This window comes from Amblyomma maculatum, chromosome 7 (genome assembly GCF_055883805.1).
Source record: "Amblyomma maculatum isolate TAMU_Amacu chromosome 7, ASM5588380v1, whole genome shotgun sequence".
In the NCBI taxonomy this organism is placed as follows: domain Eukaryota; kingdom Metazoa; phylum Arthropoda; class Arachnida; order Ixodida; family Ixodidae; genus Amblyomma; species Amblyomma maculatum.
In genome coordinates, this window is record NC_139350.1 from 107,058,527 (window position 1) to 107,074,498 (window position 15,972).

Genomic DNA, 15,972 nt, shown 5'->3' on the forward strand with positions numbered 1-15,972 from the left:
AAAGTGCCATGGGCTCCTTAGGTTTGAATCTGGAGAAAGGAAGACAGGGATTTTAAGGGGACTCCAAGCAAGAGGGAACTCGGGTGGTAGAACAAGCTGGCTGAGCTGTTGCCCAGCCACCAACGCGATGCCTTACTTACAGCGGCCTCAAAATTTGCAGGTTTTTTAGTATCGAGTATATTGTTAAAATACACGATACACAAAAATGTATTTTTGATGCTGCTACTCTGACACACTCATTTTCAGCACACAACACCTAACACCGATACAGAAAATGTATCAAAAGTAAGTATAGTACCAAAGATACATGTATCTTCAATACTGTCCATGAATGTCCCACATCAGCTATTAATTTACTTATTGTTCATATAGACAGCAACAACTTTGATTGTGACATACACAATAAAAGTTAGTGCAAGAAATCACTGAATGCATCAAAACAGCACAAAAAGGTCAGCAGTACTGGAACAACCTATAAAGCCTATAAAGCAACCTATAAACCTATAAAGCTAGCCTATAAAGCAACAACTGTGTGCACATTAATAGAACACACTGTTATAAAAAAAAATTGAAGTGCTGAAGTCATTTTGTTGATACATCAAAACATATTGATCCTAAAATGTCACAGCCATGTCAGACCAAGCAAACATTTATAAAGGAAGAAGACCCGGCATCTCATTTCCCTCCTTTAAATCAAGTCTTCAATTCAAAATCGCACTTTCTAAATAAATGCAGTAGCCAAAACGCTATAACAAAATTGCATCTAAACACAAATAAAACTGTATCTAAAGTTTTCAACTCCAGTATTATGAAGTTCTAAACAGTCAATAAAAATTCTAATCCAGAACATACAGGCAAACAAAATGGTCTTTTGAAGGAAATAGCGTGCTACACAAGGAACAACAAGACAAATGAGGCAGATAGGATAAGCGCACACTGACAACTACGATCTACTCAGACAAGAGGTACAATTAAAAACAGTCTATGAGCATCCTCAGTTAAAAGTACACACTCACTGCTGTCTGCAGTGTCACATCCGTATGCCACACCTACACTTCGTTATTAGTTTTAATTCAATTGTTAACATGACTGGTGGTGTGCTTATACACTTGTCTCCCCTAGCCTCCCATATGTTAACATGTGCATCAATGTTTACAGTGAAAATGCACAAGGAAGGGAATCTGTTTCAGATCATAACTGATGACAGAGACACTTGGCAAATATGTGCGGCTCAATTTCTACAAGAGCGCATTTCAAAACTGCAGCTGGATGACAGGCCATGCTAACAAGTGAGGAAATAAAACTAAAAGAAGTGTAGGTGCGTACAGATGTGACGCTGCCAGCGGCAAAGAGTTTGCATGAATACTTTGAACTGAGCATGCGCATGAACTGTCTTTAAATGTACCCTTTGTCTGAATAAACTGTAGTTGTTAGTGTGCGCTTGGTCCTGTGTGCCTCGTTTGTCTTGCCATTCCTCGTGTAGCGTGCTAGATGTAATAAAATGTGCAACCAAGTAGCCCCCATTGCTGCCTTACTTGCCTAAAGTGTGCTTATCAAACAATGAGAATCTGTGAATCCATGAGCAATGTTACCAGCAAAACCACGCAAGGATGATGCAGCATTGGTATATATGTTCATGAAACCTGTTCCTGTAACAACTGCCCTTGTAACAGCAAAGATACCATTGTGCTTCACTTTCACCAGGTTGTCATCATTACAAGAAGGGAGCAACAAAAAAAAAACATGGACACAGTCACAAACAAACACAATAACTGTCGACGATACTGGAACAAATAAGGTTTCAAGTAAGGCAATTAGAAGCACGCCATTTTTTTCACAATAAATGATTCGTATGGAGAGGTATCCCAAAGACAATTTACTCCAGCAGTCAGAAGCCAACACTGTAAGGCATGAAGGCACCTCATGCAACAACCCACTTAGCATTGTCATCAAGTAGAATAGTACTTTCAGACTGGACGGAGAAAAGTCTCCTTCATATTAAAGGTTGTGTGCCTTCCAGTGAAGAAGCTGTTTGAGAAATTTATGCACAGCAAAGGTGCCAGTTTACTACAGAGCCATCCAAGCACGCTATGCAGTACAGTATGTTTCACAATATGCGCCTAAATATAGACATACTAATCTCGGTATTCACAAAGGTAATCACACTAGTATATGTAGAGTACTGTCACGTGGTCCTTGTTCTTCCATGAGTAATGACTAACCTGCTTGGAAAGATTGCAGAATGTACTGCAGTATCATATAAACTAGCCTTGTAGGCCCTGCTAAGAACCAGCAGGAGTAAGCCGACTTCTGAAGATGGCCAGTGGTAATACATTCATGGCTTCAGTAATGATGGCAGTAAGAGATGAAGCAGCATACTTATGTAGAAACACTGGTTACCAGTCCACAAATTCCAAGCACTCATAGATTTTGCAATGGCTGTCTTGAGATAGACATGGCTGCTCACTGAGGTGAAATGCAAGCAAAACGACACATCAGATACATTGGTTCTCTAAAGGATCATAGTCACCATTCTAGTGGTACCACTACAAAAGCTGGTGACAGCCAAGGCAAGCATTTCATGCTACAGCAGCAAATTAGGTCACCTGTACAAGTTAGAGAAAAGGTGCAAAAAAGAAAAAATCGGAGCATCTGCTCTGTTCACAGCTCGAAATAAAATTTAAAGAATCGAATCTGATACTTGAAACACTAAAGTTATCCAATAAAAGCATGCAATGTTTAGTCTCATCTCTGCTGGCCAGCAATCTTTCAATCTATGCATAAATTTGTGCCAGTGAATGCCTGGTCGGAAAATGGCAATATCCAGACAGCATGCTATGCCCATCTGAACACCTGAACATCTGACAGGGCTTGGCCAACAGAGTGGGCCATTCTCGAACCAAAGATCACCAGGTGTGCATGCTTCTACTACTGCAGCTAAGCCCAGTTTCTTTTCAGGGCACTAGTTTGCCCAAGCAAATGGTTTGTTTTTCAATTCATCCAATGCCCCCTTGTCTGAGTGTCATCTGCAAGTGTTACCTCTGCCTTGTCTCTGAACTGCTTGATGTTTTAGAGCAGACGACGCACTAAGATTCATTTTATTTTTTTTCTAGCCTGCTGTCAAGTCACATCCACAGGTAAGTGAGCCCGAGTACTGTGCTGTTTCCACTTATTGTGTCAGCTACCCAGAGACAACATTCTGTACATGTAGGCTGGATTGCATGCCATATTGCCTCCCGATAAGAAATTCACCACTCCCTTAATGCTTCCCCTCAGGCCCGAGCAGAAACAGCAAGTGCCAAAGCCCCTTCGCACTGATGCATAACAATTGAGGCATCATTTACCAGACATGGTCGGTGTGGCGTAGACACCACCTGGCCAGTCAGTGGCCACTGAGAACTGGTAGTGGTGGTGCTTGCGGCTCCGGTACATAACCATCGATGAGCCCTTGGGGGTGTAGCCATACTGCATAACGAGCATGACCACACTGAGGAGCTGCTGCCGGCCCGGAAGGTCACGCTGTTAAAGCTGCAATGAACTCTTTGCAAAAGCTATGTTCCTCTTTTTGTGCAACTTTACTAATGACAATGACTATAGGCCAATACTACACTGGCATTTCACAGTCCCACAGAGAATATCCCCAACAGTTACTTAGTCACGGTTTCAGGAGCCAGATTTACTGCGAACCACAGCTAGGGCACCTCAAAAGCAAGACCGCCATTGCACAAGCACCATGCCCACTCTTTCATGCTGCTGGTTTTTGGGGGAAGGGGAAACTTTTGTAATGCCAATGAATTCACACACATACTTTTGACCACAAGAAGAGCAGCTGAGACATCAATTCAATGCCAGACATTTCACAATTTTGCGAACTTATTGCCAAAGAACTACAAAGCCAGCACAATGATTTCAAAAAGCGCTGATTGCAACCTGCCTCATTGGCCCATCTGTAAACAGTTTTATCTTTTGTGAAAAATGGTGAGACCTTGCATATGGCTTGCACTAATAAAGTTGCTCTGCACAATGGCTTCACACTGGTAGACTGGGTGGCACGTGAAGTGAAAGCCACTCCACTACTTTTGTATTTCAACAGCGCTTGTCAAGCTGCCTTCCAGTTTTGACACCTTAACTCCCTCCCTCCCTCCCTCAAAACAACATTACATATGAGCCAATTGCAAGACAAGCCAACTATGGCCAGAAAAGAATTCAACTGACCAAGAGCAGTTACTATAATTCTCAAGGTGCATTGCCACTGCCCTTTGCTTTTATGCAACTTCTGGGCAAGCAATTTAGTTAATTCAAAAGCTCAAGGTTAACCCAGAATTTTGCTGCCCATTTTTTCTCTGATCACTGCCATTTTCAAAGCAGCATGCAGCTAGTTTATTAAACATTTCTTAGGTTAGCAAGCATTAAAAACAAGGAATGCACACCAGCTGGTATGCATTTTAACCAAGGTTAGAACATCTTAAAAATCTACATTAATCAGGCCACTAATGACAAAAGATACATTCTAGCACTTCACTTGGCCTCTGAGAAAGGTGGCTGAGCTCTGAACAATACTGAAAAGCTGCTTGAGTAGCATTTGCTTCTAGAACACAAGGTTAGATATCTTGACAATTACAGTTGATTTTAAATAATTGGCTTTTTTGAGAAACATAAGAATGTGCAATAAATCGACAAGTGCTTGCTCGCCTAACAGCGACGCTGCATGAAATTGGATGTGTTGACTGTAAAATAAAACATTTTTTCCTCAATTCTTCTAGTTTTGTGAATGTGATCAAAATGTGGTTTACTATGACCTCATCACCACATATTTCACATACAGGTCTGTCTTTCTTTAAAAGTAAGAAATTGTGTGTAATGTGTGCGTGTCCTATATGTAGACGACATAAAATCACTTCAATGGAATGCTCCTGATGTTCCTAAAAAAAGCTGCTTTCCATCAACCCCTGGGAACCACCAAAACATTTACATTTGCAAAAACTGTCACATAATTTATTTTCAAATTCTGCAAACTTTCTTTACAGCCCGAAAGAAGAAAAAAAAAAAAGAATCAGGCAAAAGTAGGTTAGAACACACTTCAACTGTATTTTGCCAAGATGGCTGTACAGCTCCTCTGATTATATTTGTACACAAAATAAGAGAAAAGAATTGCACATTTGACTTTGTTGCACTAGCTGTAACAAAGCATATTACAAAAAAATCGTTTCCCAATGCACCACTTTTCTGGAATCCTGGTGCCAGTTTGCCGGCAAATACTCAGAATCAATTTGCCATGAAAAAGAATGTCACCTTGTGCGTGTCAGCCGAGATGCTTGTGACGCCATCAAGGCGGAAGTCAAAGGGAGGCAGAGGGAACCCGGCATCATCCATGAAAGGAACGAGAAAACCTCCGAGACAGGCATCAACATGGACAGGGATGTTGTACTTTACCCCCAGCTGCAGCAAGGAGGTCAGCAAGGTTAGCATCACCAAGCTATGCACACCGGTCACTTACTCGTGCGTCCAAATCCCAGCAATAATAATAATAATAATTGGTTCACAGGAAGGGAAAGGCGCAATATCTGTCACACTTGTTTCTATGGACACATGAACTGCGCCGTAAGGGAAGGAAGGGGGGCCAATCTCAGACGGCCACTTGCACACGAGACATGACTGCTAAGCACCTGTGTGCAACCATCCAGTGATCTCAGCTGCAGTGGTTACACTCTACACATTTCAATATAAAACTTGCCTGGCTTTTTACAATGTTTTTATAGCTTTTTTTAGGCTGTGCTGAACTTTGGTGAACAAGTTCAAGACAGACCTGCTTGTCTGAAATGAATCATTTGTTATCACTTATGACCAGTTAGAGCTAGTAGTTAGAGCCTATTGTGAAGAATGGCTAACATACCTTAAAAAACACAGTGAAATTTTATAAACAATGACTTAAAGAAGGCCAAGCAACTGCTTGCATACCAACTTCATGTCAAATTTCTTTCACAGGTAACTCCAACTTTAGTGAACTGAGGCCCTGCACCTAACAGGCTAAAGCAAACCTACCTCAGCAATTTCTTGTATGGGGTCGATGCAGCCATGAGGGAACTGAGGTGCGGATCCCACAAGCTACAAAGAGAACACGCTTTTTAGTTACTTTTTTTTTTTTCTGTGCAATGGCAGAAAGTAAAAAAAAAAACAACCAGCACAGATATCACTGCTGTTCGCATGTCCTGCCTGGACCCCCCCCCCCACAAACTTTAGTATGCAATAATATTTCAAGCCTGCCAGGAAACAAAACAAAGTTTTATGTTAGGAAAAAAGTAAAAACAACAAACACAAAAAGGAAAGAAGGCATGGTGTGAAACTAAAGCTTCTTTGTGCCCAATATTTTTTATGCCCTCTTGACGTGGGGCCACACCAAGGCCAATATAATCTGATGATTCTAAAACTGGTTCCATTTTTATGTACTTCTTGAAGGAGTGAGTGAGGGAGTGGGGAGGCAACTTTGGGAAACACAGGAAATGTAAAACCGGCATAGAAATATTATACTTGCCCCATTTGATGAAGTCACTCACCATGATGGTGTTGCCGGTGATGGCCGCCTTCATTTTCTGCACATCGGCCTTCATCGTCTCGGGGTCAACCGGAATGTGAATCACCTTGATCCTCAGGTACTCTCCTGCCTGAGAGGAGACACGCAACATGCCCATCTCATTCATCACTTTCTGGTCAAAAATGGCAACAGGATCTTGCTGAGCAAAGAGGCCCTCAAGGTATGACTCTCTCATGCATGGCAGACATACAAACTACGCAACATGGTTACCTCTGAGCGCTTGACTACTGCCCTGCTAAACCTCCATTTTCCAGCACCCCCATCCTTGGCCATCGAATACGAGCACATTACTGACCGGATGTAACACACAAATCTGAAATGACATCAAATATATCATTGTAGAAGAGGAAGCAATATCTCTGCATGTTATTACACAGCTTCAGATTTTTTTTTGTATTGCCAGTAATGTGGTCATATTTAGTGGCAACATGTATGTGTACGCTAGGGTATAAAGGTTTAAAATTATTCCCAGCTATGACTGAACACCTAAAGCTTGATTACCATACAAGACAACTAGCTACCTGTGCTATAACAGCTTTGTCACCACCTCAAGTCAGAAATTCACACCGCCGCTACTGTTATTAGGCACCAGGTGCTACCCTGGCAACTTCCTCACATATTTCAACAAGTGGCACCATCAAATACTGCATTGGTACTGTTTTGGAGTGTTCAACAGTTTATGCATGCTGCTTCCATCAACCACCAGGCCACATGCGAACCCTGCAACGTACGCAGAAGGCTTTCCTCAAGGCAGCAAACTGTCCCCAGTTTAAAAAAGTTTGACAGATACACGCTTTGCAGCAGCTGCAAAGAAACGGCATTCGTGCTTTCAGAAAATGAAGGACGGCAACAGGACGGGCAGCAAACATCAGGCACCGCCACTGGCCAATAAAACAGACGCCGGGACAAGCGAAGCTTCTCATTAGCATATCTCATAACGAATGCACCACATGATAAAAAGAAATTCAATGTTCAGCCACCTAGATTAATGCTTGCTGGTGCTCCAATGTGTTTCCGGTATTGTTCAATGACTACAGCTTACAAGAAGAACTTGCTCCAAGAGGCCAACAGTCACTGATGCTAAGAAACACAAGGACAGATGGACGTCCACTGTGGGTGGATACTCTGTCCAATCACAAGCAATTGACTCTTCAGGTGCACCAGCATGAAGGGGCCTTGAGACATTTGCTCAATTCCAACTTATGTGGTCAAGAGGGCTCTTTGAGCATTGCAAAGACTAGTGCGAAAAGATACATTAATGACTACGTACAAACAAAGGTCATCCCCCTTCAAATATTAAATATTAAAGCAGTCAAAAGAACACAAGAACCACACCTCGTGCACACACATGCCACAGCTGTCCTGTCTCTACAGTTTCTGTGTCATCCCATTCATGCCTTCAATGACATCATCAAGATGCACAGATCAGCCGTAAATCCAACAGATCTCCCCAATTCTCGCAAATAACACTTTGGGTGCAAGCAGAATTGCACAGCTCTTTTTCTTTTATTCCTCCTCTTCTTTTATAATTTTTTTTTGCGCTTTTCTTTTCCTTCCTTTTACCCACTGCTCCACTGTATTTTCTTTTATCTTCTGATTATTTCTCGTTCTTAGAGCACATCATCCCTACAAGAAAGCTTGGAATAAAAGGGAGAACTGGGACTCCAAGCACTATTTATGCTCTTTCTCATCAAGTTCTGATGTTCATTGCAATCTTTTCTTTCACAAAAAGAGCATGAAACTAAAGAGCACTGCTCTTTGCTGCCATCTACCAAATGCAAAAAAAATGAAATGCAATCTGAACAGCCAACAAACCAAGACAGCAGCCTATGTTTGGTACCTCGTATAGATCGCTGAAACTGATGGTATGTCAAGAGACAGTGAGACCGAAATGAACATTTTATTAACATTTATGCACTAGCACTGGGTGTTAAGGCTTCTCTAATATGACAGCACACAAATTATAAATAACTACATGCCTGATTTATAACAGTGACTTTTTGGTGACTAACAAATATTCCTCAGGTACCCTCCCCCCCCCCCCCCCCCCCTCCTCCTCCAGAAATGCTGATAGAAAATCTATTAGGTTTTTTATTCATGGGTGATAATGAGCTCCTTTAAAAAAAATAAAGCATAACAGGCAGTCTTACAGGCTATTAGATTGTCTGGTACTGTGATGTTACTTCTAGACTAGCGATGGGACAAAGTTCATCTGGACCGCAATAAATGCTAACATCTCTCAGTAACACAAAGATATCGAAAAGAGAACCAGTATAAATATAAATGCAAAAGTTCGCAGTCAGCCTGCACAAAATGATAACTGTAGTTTATCCTTATGTACCACTTCAGAATGGCTTCCTGACAGGTAGCAAGCTGTTGGTCTGCCAGTAAGGTAACCAAAATTAATCTCGATGCTTTGAGTTAATTCAAGGCTGCCATAAGCACCTACCTAAATTAGAAAGCAACAGCAGAGGCTCCCATGGAAGAGTGTGTTGCTTTACCTAAAATCTGCAAACTGTACAGGTCCAATAAAACAGATAACTCCCGTGCTGGCACAACACCTTGGCCTACCATATAATTTGAATGGGAAAAACAACAAAAGCCCCACATATAGGCAAGACCTTTCCTTCTTACCATCGCCCCTGTTACGTAAGTTATGTGATATGCAAAACTGACTGTATGGGCTTTCTCTTTGTATTCATAACACCGATAGATCTAAATATAAGGGTATATTTCATGCAATAGTGGTGACATGCAAAACTTGCCAATAACTAAAAGCCCAACAGACATCATTGTATTTAACTAATTGGCAGATGCAGATCACTTTTCCAATAGCAAATCCAATAAAATTGATAAATGTCTGTATTAGACAAACACAATGCTCAAGCCTCTCATACACAAGACTACCAGATGTTTACTACAAATCTCTTAGAATATTTAGAAGAACATCCTGTTGTGTGACTCATTCTGTACACTGGCACTTTGGTCAAGTTTGAACCCAAGCCTGCCATGAGGATTTCGATGGCCATCCAATAAGCCTCACACATGCCTTGCCAGTAAATACAATATACTGTTGTTCAAGGGCTTAAGTATGCTGCTCGAGAGCCACAGTCACACCCTGCTTACTGCGAGATATGTACCGCAATCTAATGCTTTTAGAAATGACTTGAGCACTCCTTCCTCACCTTGTCAAAGCCAGCATGCGCTGTTGCAGGAACCACCCTGGAAGATAAATTGAGCCTGCTGTAGTCAAATCACACCTCAACAATGGGCAATGCAGCCCAATGCACACAAAGCCATGCAGAGTCCATGCTTCTCTGTGACCTTGTGAAGTGGTGCCACCACCACCTGCAGACAACAGAATTACCCAGCAAGCACAGCAGGCCCTGCTTTTAAGTTGAGACAGCCACTTGTGCTTGTCTTGCCTCTTTTGTGCAGAAGCAACATTCAGGCAATGATGGCACTGGCTCAATGAACCATAGGTGAGCTACACATATTTATTACAGCCACATCAGGGGCATCTTGAATGGCTTGTGGTGAAATTACTGGAGAGCGGAATAGTATACACTGTGATGAAGGAGAAGCTAGCACACCTCATCGTGTACAGCAGATGTTTGCAAAATGTCAATGACATGCAGTCACGACAAGTGTCCTGCATAAGTGCATAGTTCTGCATCAAGAGATTTTTGCACACACAACCAGGTGCTACAGAGAGAATGTAAGACACAGTTGATTTGTTTTGTTTATGGAGTTTAACATCCGAACTATGACTAGAACTATGAGAGATGCCATAGTGGAGGGCTCCGGAAATTTCGACCACCTGGGGTTCTTTAGCGTGCCCTGACATCACACAGCACATGGTCGCCTAGCTTTTCACCCCCATTGAAAAGTGGCTGCCACGGCCGGGATTCGATCCCGCATCCTTGGGCACAGTAATCGAGCTCCCTAACCAATGCACTACCACGGCGGTGCAGGAGAACAATAGGCGGGCTTTCTGATGTTTAGTAGGCAAATGTTACTGCACAGTACGAAATCTTCAAAACACGACCTCTAGAATCCATTCTGTCACTACCCCCAAAACTGGAGTGCATGTTAAAATCTCCTATTATTAAACAATGGCTCTGGTAGCTGGTCTAATAGATTTTCTAATTCATGGATTGTTACATTAAGATGAGGCTATATGTAAACGCAGCATAAAGTAATGGTTTTAAATACGTGTAGGATGGCAGCCATAGCTTGAAATTTGATTTTAAGCTGATGTTCTCAAGCTGCTACTCCATTATTTCTTACAGTGATAGCAGAGCTAACCGAGAGGCTGGTCACCTGTTCTTGGTTGTGGAAGAAGACTATAGTTTTAATATGTTCTCGTGCTTGGATCCTAAGTTATAGCTTCTTGCAAACACAAAGTTACAGGTGAATGTGTGTGTAGTATGTCTTATACAATTCAGGTTAAGTTTTACTTAACCCCCTGCAATTTCAATATATGAAAGCCATTGAGCATTATGTATGTACAGTAGAGCTAGGTTTCGTTTTCGGGCCTCTTGATTCGGGGCTTCTCTTTTTTGTTTCGATCCAAGGTGCCTCGCTGTCCATCTGATGTAGGTGGTATGGGACCGCCTTGGCTTTTATCCATTGCATCCTTCGATACGCAGGACGTCCATGTAGAACACATGAGTATGCTTGTGTTTGGCCTCACCGTGTTGCAACAGGCCTTGGGGCCCATTGACCAGGACAGGTCCACGCGGTCTGTTTTCAGGGTGGTAGCACAGCACTAGCCGCTGCCAACTGGGGCACAGGTGGCCCTGCTCCAGGCTTATTTGCTATTGGACATTGGAGGCCACTGTGGTACTGTGCCCTGTTGAACCACAATGCAGTAGCTAAGTCTAACAGTGAAACATGCTTTTGGGCTTCCTGGGAAGTTGTGTTTTCTTTTATTTTGATGGCGACAATTTCTTTTTTTATTTCCATACAGGGCATGTGAGTGAGCATGCAGGATGGCTGCCCTCACAATTCACACAAAGGTGTGCTGAACTTCACAGTTGTGTTTGTTGGAAAAGCACTTAGCACACGTCAATTGACCTAAGCAGTTCTGAAAGTTATGGCTGCGGCATTGGCACTTGAAGCAGCATCGTGGTTCAGAAAAACACTAATTAGCGTAAAATGGCCCGACATGTTTAACACAGGAAAATTAGGGCACAAACCAAAATAACCACCGAAAGGAACGCCACATGACAGGCACTATTAGCACTTGTCCCGTGTTGTTTCTTTCCGTGGCTGCCTTTGTTCACACTACAACCTTCCAGTCTTAAACAGCACAGCATCATGGCTTTGGAATATATTGTCTGACCTGCAGCTTTATGCATCTAATTCTATAGATTCCAAAAGTATGCTTGATGCAGAAGTCAGTACATTGTGCTTTCTGGTTTGTTCCTTGTTTTTGCACCTGCTTTTTATCCTGTGTACATTGGTCATGCTTTGATCCTTTAAGCCTTTTAAAAGTACCTCTTCGGTTTAATATTTAGGATCATCATCACAGACAACTCCATGGACAGTGTTGAATAAGCAGTGTGTGTTTATCATTACTGCGATTCCTCCAAAGGATTTCAGTTCAGACAGTTGCACTTGTTGGTATGATTATAGAGCACTTTTAGAAGTAGATTGCCATTAGCGAGTTTTTTTTTTATACTTTTCCTATAGCATTTGGCAACATTTTGGTAACAAAGAACAAGGAGAGGTCAAGCGGTTCTCTCCACGTGTTTGCTACAAAGAATGTGGAATCGTGAAAATCTGATAGCATTTTTTTTTAACTATGCTGCCTTAGTGTGCCCTCTCTTTTAAGGGTGATCAGAGTGAAGAAGGTGCTAAGCCATAAAAGATTAAATTCTCGACCGTGGTGCCAGCCTCAACATGGGAAAGAGACAAACTTAACAAGTGGTGCCAACTACACATCCTAACTGTAACTTAATATGGGACCACTCAGGGTATTTACACCCCAAGGTTAACCCTCGCCAAAAAGAAAAAAAAAAATCTAAAGTAGGAGGAGACAGGAAAGTTGCAAGAAAGGAGGAAAGGAAAGGTAGAGTGGAGGATAGGAAAAGGATAGGTAACACCAGAGGTGCCGTTACCTGTGCCGTTACCTGGAATTGGGGACCAAAGTGGCTTGTTGCCTTTGCCAATGAGGGTGTCGGCTTAACTACTAGGATCCCCCAAACACTGCAATGCCAAACAGATAACCGTGGGTGCCCAGGGTCTATGGCGTCACATGGTACACCAAACAGCTACTTTAACAGAAGCCCCTTATAGGGCTGTCGACTGTATAACTGACCACTGAAATCAGTTACGTCTTAGATACGGTATTAATTGGTTACTTGTTTTCTGCAATGTGCACAAGACTCCTTAGAGCTTCATCCGAGAAAGATCAGAGCGGATCATCACTGAGCAGAAAGAAGGGGCATCACACACAGGTTCTTCAAGAACGCTGCACATGACATGAAACAAAATGTGCAGTTCCTAATCAAACGTTCGTGCACTGTGTGGCATCCCTGTAGCAGGTGCATTTTCTTCCACCAAGCACTATCGTACAAAATAAAGTGCATGCAGCTAGGCAAGAAGAATGCCCCACTAGCCATACCTTTAGCTTGCCACCCCCCGAGAGCAAATGACGGCCTCCTCTGTGTCCCCTCTGTCCTTGCAAATGATGAAAGCGCTTATGTGTGTTAAGGCAGCGCAAGCTACGTGGCAGCAATGCCACAGCCTCTGGTTCTCCGTAATGGATGACAAATTTATCAGTTCAGTTCAGTCGTTCAGTTGTGTCCGACTCTTCGTGACCGTATGGACCATATCACGCCACGCTTGCCAGTCTCTCACTATCTTCCTAACATCACATAGCTTCATCAGCAGCGCCTCGAGGATGCCATCTAACCATCACGTTCGCTGCCTACCCCTTCTCCGGTAACCCTCAACCTTTCCCGACATCAAATCTTTCTACAGCGACTCCTCTCTTTTCATCAGATGACCAAAGTAGCTGAGCTTTAACTTTAGAATTTGACCCTCCAATGAGCAGTCAGGGTTTGTGGTCGACAATATCGACTGATTTGATCTTCTGGCCGTCCAAGGAACTCTCAAGAGTCTCCGCCAGCACCACAATTCAAATGAGTCAATTCTTCGGCGGTCAGCCTTCTTCACAGTCCAACTCTCGCATCCATGCATCACAACTGGAAAGACCACAGCACGAGTTATACGGACCTTGGTTGGCAGTGTAATGTCTCTGCTCTTTACTAGGCGGTCAAGGCTAGCCATGGCTCTCTTTCCCAGAAGCAGGCATCTCCTAATTTCATGGCTGCAGTCTCCTTCCGGGGTAATCTTGGAGCCCAAGAAGACAAAATCTGTCACAGCTTCCACTTCTTGTCCCTTGATGCTCCAGGACTTGATAGGACAAGACGCCATGATCTTTGTCAATTTAATGTTCAGTTTAAGCCCGAACTTCTCACTCCCTTCTTGTACGCGCATAAGAAATCTCTTGAGTTCCACTTCACTTTCTGCCATTAAAGTGGTATCATCCGCATATCTAAGGTTGTTGATACGTTTCCCAGCAATCTTCACTCCAGCTGAAGATTCGTCCAGATCGTCCTTCCTCATGACGCACTCAGCATATAGGTTAAATAGGCAGGGCGACAGTATGCAGCCTTGTCTCACTCCTTTCTCAATCGGAAATCAATCAGTAAGATCATGCCCAGTTCTGACTGTGGCCTCTTGCCCTTCATACAGGTTCCTGAGGAGACAGATAAGGTGAATTGGAACTCCCATCTCTTGGACAGCTTGCCACAATCTGCAGTGATCTACGCAGTCAAACGCTTTCGCATAATCAATAAAGCAGAAGTAAATGGGTTTCTGGAACTCACCAAACCTGACTCAGTGAGATTACCAGCCTCTCCCAATGAGAAAGTAACCTCTCTGGTCTACATACTCACATCTCAGGGTAAACGATGCCCTTTTCAAAGTAGCCGTAGTCTCTGTGAGCTTTACAGGCCAGAATGAGACTCTCCGTGCCACCAGATGTCATCTGCATAGAAATAAGGCTCCAATACTGACGCGTCTGCTTCAAGCTGGGTTCACTGGAGACACGCATTGTTTCAAGCTTCTGCTCCAGCAAGATCATGCCTGGGCAAGTATGAGAACTATGTGGCAAACTTCACTGTGCAAAAAATGATCATGCAAGAACTAGCACACATCTGCCATGATAGTCCTTGCCCTGTCATTTCCTGCATTATGAAAATCGCCACTTTGTTCCAGAGCATGACACGCTGCAATATCTAGCAATTTAATCGCCAAAGCGCTTATGGAATGTTGTTTAATCATATTAAACAGGTTGCCTAAATGTGTTTAATACACCTTAAACCACTGTAGTAATATGTACGCTGACACATATTTCAGCACTTTGCTCCAAGCTAGGCTGCTCAATTCTGTGGCTACTAAACAAGCCTCATTTTTGCTGCAACCTAATGCGTCGCTTTTGCAGGTTCAGGCCCGCACCGTAAAATGTTCGCACCTTCATATCATAGCTACCTTCATTGCACCATGATCCCAGTATGACAATGTGCTCCTTTCTCTTAAATGCTTTCAACCCTATGAGGAGTTAGCAAATAAAAAAAAGAGGCCAAAATATAAAAAAAAAAGTCCATTAGTTTTCTGGGGGGGCTCCTGAAGGTGAAGGCACTAGAAAATATAATTTCCTTGAAGAAAAGTGCCCCTAAAGAAACGTATGTGAGCATGCTAGGTGTGCACACATACATGTTACAAGAAAACGGAACTGGCCAACTAAGCATGCATATATTGAGGGTACACTGGTGTGCCCTTTCCACTTGCTGCACGAGATGCATCGTTCCTAATATTTTCTAATCATTACTGTAACGCCCTGCCTTACAGCACCAGTACTTCACCTGCACTAAAATATACGATTCCCACTATCTACACAATTTCTATCCAAAGCACACAAGCCTGTACCCCTACATAAGCAAGACACTTCCTCGCATTTAGACAGCTGCAATGCAATGTTGGCCATCTCCAAAACTGCACACCACTAAAAATTATCAGTGAGGTGGGCGCAAGCAGAATGCAGAGAGAGCATATGCGGCCCATGCACACAGTCAATTCTTCCACATATCAAAATAAACGTAAGTAACACAATAACTCAGGCGTGTTGGCATGAGTGCATCTTGAAAACTGCGCAAGAACTGATAAATGAAAGGCCAGTATTCATCCTTTCCGCACAGTTTTTAGGTAGCGGAGGCTTTAACGAAGTATGTTAGCATCATTGCCTTTGCAATGAGGTAAGAAAAAGAACCCCTTCTGAATTAGTGCTTTCTACCAGACCAGGACTT

At 42.8% G+C, this 15,972-nt stretch overlaps 1 protein-coding gene across 1 annotated transcript in view; it reads right to left on the bottom strand.

Moving 5' to 3' along the window:
* Sply (Sphingosine-1-phosphate lyase) overlaps positions 1 to 15,972 on the bottom strand; it is a 107,222-nt gene that overhangs the window by 38,399 nt on the left and 52,851 nt on the right. The window contains exons 5-10 of the mRNA XM_084609321.1: positions 14,563 to 14,654; positions 9,778 to 9,814; positions 6,555 to 6,662; positions 6,043 to 6,105; positions 5,293 to 5,439; positions 3,345 to 3,465 (exon numbers count right to left, since the gene is read on the bottom strand). Of these exons, the coding sequence (XP_084465447.1) occupies positions 3,345 to 3,465; positions 5,293 to 5,439; positions 6,043 to 6,105; positions 6,555 to 6,662; positions 9,778 to 9,814; positions 14,563 to 14,654 (568 nt within the window). The remainder of the gene's footprint in view (positions 1 to 3,344; positions 3,466 to 5,292; positions 5,440 to 6,042; positions 6,106 to 6,554; positions 6,663 to 9,777; positions 9,815 to 14,562; positions 14,655 to 15,972) is intronic.